At 28.3% G+C, this 5,000-nt stretch overlaps 1 protein-coding gene across 1 annotated transcript; it reads right to left on the bottom strand.

Annotated features, from left to right (window-relative positions):
- Positions 1-4,116: 4,116 nt before the first annotated feature.
- On the bottom strand, positions 4,117-4,773 carry LOC106761619. Its single transcript, XM_014645185.2, has one exon. It carries the CDS (start codon positions 4,649-4,651, stop codon positions 4,220-4,222), a length of 432 nt encoding a protein of 143 aa, XP_014500671.1. The 5' UTR covers positions 4,652-4,773; the 3' UTR covers positions 4,117-4,219.
- Between the last annotated feature and the right edge of the window lie 227 nt (positions 4,774-5,000).

The following is a 5,000-nucleotide window of genomic DNA, read 5'->3' as shown; positions in this document are numbered from 1 at the left end:
ATTGACTGTGAAGTAATTTTAGATCAATCACAGACTAACACGTAAATGATGTTAAAATATTGTCAAAGTATCATTATTTAAAAAATATTAACATTTTAAAAGGGTACATATATAGTTCTTTAACTGGAGGAAGGACTTGATCAAATATGGAAAAAATAGTTGACTAGAAGGACACACCAGCCTTAAACTTTTAAGCATAGTAACATGAAATTGATTAGTTGTGGAAACTATCGGTCTACCATGAAAGCTAGATAAGAATATTGTGATCATTGAATACTAAATTGGAAGCTTCACCAGTGATAGTGTGACAAGGTTCCAAAATGATAAGAATCATGAAAAAGAAAAGGATAAAAGGTAAGTGCTCTTTTTTTCTTTAGAAGGTGGAGGAGATGTATACTTTATGATTATAATTAGAGTGAATTATCAAATAAAAAATAATTATCTTAATGACAGTACATGAACATTTCTCATATAACTAGATAAGATATGCAACACTAATAACTAATGAGGTCATAAATTGTAAATCTAAGTTGTAGGTGTATTTTCTCATAATTTTCAAAGTTTTCACTTAATTATTTTTTTTTCACAAAATAAACAAAAATAATGATATTTAATTTTGTTTTGCTATAAAATACTTTATTCTTATATATATATATATATATATATATATTTGTAGAAATAATATAATTTTTTTAAAATGAAATACTTGAGTATATTTGTTTTCTTAATAAGTTTTTATAACTTATTATTTTGTCTTTAAAAGCTGTCAATTGTCGTATTTAGAATAAAATAATGTATAAACCTCTTAAAAGTTGATTTAATAAAGCCTATCATCATCCTTTATTAACGAAATAGGCTTAACAACTCAAACATTGTTTCTTCCTATATCAAAATATTTTGTTCTCCTATCATGATTTTTATATTAAAAAAGAGAATATAAAATTAATGTTGATTAATATAAAAATCTTTTATCACCAATATTATTTATTTTCTCATTTTTTTTTCTTGTTATTATTGGTGTGAGCGTTTATAGTTTTTTAGTTTTGTAGTTATATATGAGCAAACTTTGAAAAAAAATTCAAAACTAGATAATTCTTTGCCAATAAAATAAAATAAAATTACTTTTAAATATACACATCCTTATTTATCTTTTAAATCTCAAGATTTAAAGTAAAATCTATGCTTCAACATCTAGTGTCTTTGGTATGAAAAAGAACACTTTAGTATATATATGAAGATTATCTTTTCCCCACTTGAAATTCTTTAAATTTAGATAAGGTTCCAATACAGAAAAAATAGATTCTACTTAAATTGGTATAAATGTAAAATCTGGTTTGTGGGGTTGTGTAAGATTTTGGGTAAGTTTTAGATTTGTGCATGAAGGATTTTGAAAAGATATGCCTCGAATGAATAGTTAAGGCATGAAAGGAAGTGGACCCAATTAAGCAAACAAGAGATTGATGATAAACCATTGTTTGTGACATTTAAATGTTTGTGGGGTTTAATTAAGATGCTTAGAATATATCACTTTAAAATAATGGATGGTGAATGAACCACTCCCATGTGATGTGCATCATTTATTGGGGAATTAAGCATATATTATATTTTATGTTAATGAATTGAATGTTGACAACCAATGCTACTCTTTCAAGCATGAAGCCAGAGTATCTTGTACCATGCTTTATTGAAAAAAGGGTGACTCTATATGCCACCACAATAATATATATTTATTATTATTATATATTAGTCAAAAGTCTTGTAACAAGAAACATGATCATGGATATTCTAGCAACATTGCACATTAATTTCTGCTTAGTGCTCTCCCCTCATTATGCATTTATGCAATAATGACCAAGATAAGCTTCTCATCTCTTTAGTCTATGTACTTTTGAAGAGAAATATGCCATGATGTAAAAGATAGTTTTTTTTTTTTTTTTTTAAAGATATTTCTCTTTTTACTCATTTTCTTTTGATTGTGTAGTTTTAGTAGATAACCCTATTTTTTCTTTTTATATTTTTGAGCACATAAATTCGAATATGTTGTATGTAAACTTTGGAAAAACAAACTTGTCACTGAGATAAAATAGGGTTTATCACAATTTTATCACTATTTTTTTTATTGCTTTTTAACAATTTGGAAACAAATTTCTCCTAAATAGTTATTGGTTGCCGTAAAATATAATTAACAAAAAATAATATATTATGATTTAGTATAATTTTAAATAAAATCAAGTCTTTTTTTTCTCTCTAAAAGCGTATACCTTGCTAACAAATAAAACTGATAATTAATATGTATAATATTGAAAAACATTTAATTCTGTTCATTAATATATATATATATATATATATATATATATAATGTTTTAATAAATTACTAATGTATTTAAAGTTATAAATTGAAAGGGAGAGAGAGAATTGTCTTTGTTTTTCTTTATTGATCTTGTTCATGCTTTTAGACTGCGAAAAAAATGAATAATAATTAAATATAAAAGGAAAGAATAATAGAAGTTGTGTTTATTTGATTGTTTTTTAATATATATCTTATGAAAATCATTCCACCACAATGTCCGTGCTAGAAGAAAGAAAGAAGATATCTTGTAAAAACTACATATAGGTATACATGTTTTTTGTAATTTTTGAAATTTCGTAGATGCATGATTGGGTTAGCCTTGGACCATGAACGAAGAAGAATCAAGAAATAAGTTGAATACAACACGAAGAAGGAGGTCTAAGACAAAAGAATATGTGATCGGGTATTCACGGTTAAAATGCGTAATGGATAGTTGGTACCCGTAAATATTTATTACTCGCGAGTTGTGGGTAGCAGAGAGTCGAGGTCAATGGTTTAACGACTTATATTAAGAAAAATATAATCTTCTCAACCTAAGAAATATTGATTCAGTTTCGGGTGTGGTAATCAAGGTCAATGGTTTAACGTCTTATAAGTTATAGAGGGATCTAAATGTTATATCTAACGGTTCGTTTTCACGTTATGCTATGCTTTGAGGTTACTAGTAAAAGTACTCTATCTCAAAGTCAAAAGATTCGACACCTCCAACATTAATGATCAATAAATGCAAAATCACATCTCATACCTATATTTATAGGTTTTGGTATGAGCTATTAATTAATGACTGACCTAATTATGACCCAATTCGACATAATGATACTTTACCTTAAGTTTTTCAACATTAGAGATAATTCTTCTGTCGCATTACTGTTTGATCCAATTTCATGGCCATTTGATCATGAATAGCTTGTTTGGTTTCATTTTGACTAACAGTTGACTATCTGGTCTGCCTTTAACCAGAGCAGTGATATAATATAGATTCCATTATACAAAATTCTTAAAAAATTTATTACAATCAACACTTATAGTATGCATAAGAGAGATTAGATTGATTCCACTGGTTTGAAAAAACTAGTGAAAACCATACTTTATATACGTTACACATGCAACAAAACTCTTGAAAACCTATCTTGAAAGATACAATCTTTTTCAAATGAACATCCTATTATAATCTTTTCAAGTTAAGGGATTGATTCTACAATACAAAACTCTGGAAAATTTATTATAACAGAAAACAACCTCCTAAATCTACATTCGTTACAACCACATTTCACATATAACACAAACAATAAAGATAGAAACCAAAATACAAACGTAATTCAAGGAAACACCAAACATAGGTATAGCAAAAAAAAAAAAGAAAATCTTTATCAAATTAATTTGAGTCATCGGTAAATACAAAAATAACTTTGTTTGACGAATAGCAAAAGTCACCTTACTCGAGAACAAAATATTCAATATTTTGTTTAAAATACATATAGGACAAATTGCATCTCAACTTTTTATATGACAAGCTATATTGCAGTGGTGACGAGAGATGGAAAGAAAACTAAAACTGTAAAACAAGTATGAATTTTAAAATTCAAAAGCACTTAACTTTGAATTCAAATGCTCTCATTAATTTTTTTAATAACATGTACACGTAATTATGAGCACATTCACATATTCTCTTGGAAAAAGTCTCTTTAATAACTCTTTATTGACAACGCATACGTGACAGTCTATGATTGGTCTATTTTAAATATTTTTTTAAAAATAAATTCAAACAAACCAATAAAATGATGATACGTGTCTTGTTGTCAAAAAATTGTTAAAAAAGAGTTATCAAAGTATCATTGTCCTATTTTCTTTTGAAATAGTAAATTGATTTCAGAAAACTACATCAGTTGGCCCTTGTGCCAAATAATTAGTGTCTCTATGTTCTTGCTCCAAGAAAACTCCATAGCTGAACTGAAAGTCTTCAATATAACTTGCAGCTTCAAATTCCATTTGTGCATGCTCCATCATCTCATCTCCACAAGGGATCCATGCATTCATCTCATCAAAGGGCAAGGAAGAGATGATGTTCATCTCAGCCCAATGATCANCCTCACTGTCTGACGTGGAGCAATCCTGATCATCCATTTGAGCTATTTCTGTGTCACTGATCTCTGCCTCCAATGACTGAATCATGCTCACAAGTCTATCATCACCATGATAGTACTCTTCTTCCTGTGTTTCTTCCATCAGTGACATGAGAAGAACATTGTTGGCCTCTGAGAACTCCATTCCCAACTCAAACACACACTCTGAGGAAGACATGTTATGAAAAAAAGGGAGTTTTTGAGTAACCCTTTTTTCTTTGGTTTATGAAAATGGTTAAAGTGAGAGAAGTAGAAGCAATTAAGGTTGTTCCAGATGCAAGATGAGTTTCAAAGGAGAAGAAGGGATTCTTTATATAGATAAAGAGTGCATGATACACTAATTAATACAAGGTGGGGTAGGTTTGCTTGTTGATGGTGCATGTAGGCCAAATGAATAATAAATTATGTAGTGAAAGATAAGCTAAGATTGATATTGTGGTGAGATATATAATAGTGAGATATATAGTGTTGATAGAAAAAAAAACAAATGGTTTGACCCGTCGGTGTCTACTTGTCCAGCAACAAAT

The sequence above is a fragment of the Vigna radiata genome, chromosome 5 (assembly GCF_000741045.1).
Source record: "Vigna radiata var. radiata cultivar VC1973A chromosome 5, Vradiata_ver6, whole genome shotgun sequence".
Classification (NCBI taxonomy): domain Eukaryota; kingdom Viridiplantae; phylum Streptophyta; class Magnoliopsida; order Fabales; family Fabaceae; genus Vigna; species Vigna radiata.
This window is presented reverse-complemented; position numbering and strand designations above follow the sequence as displayed.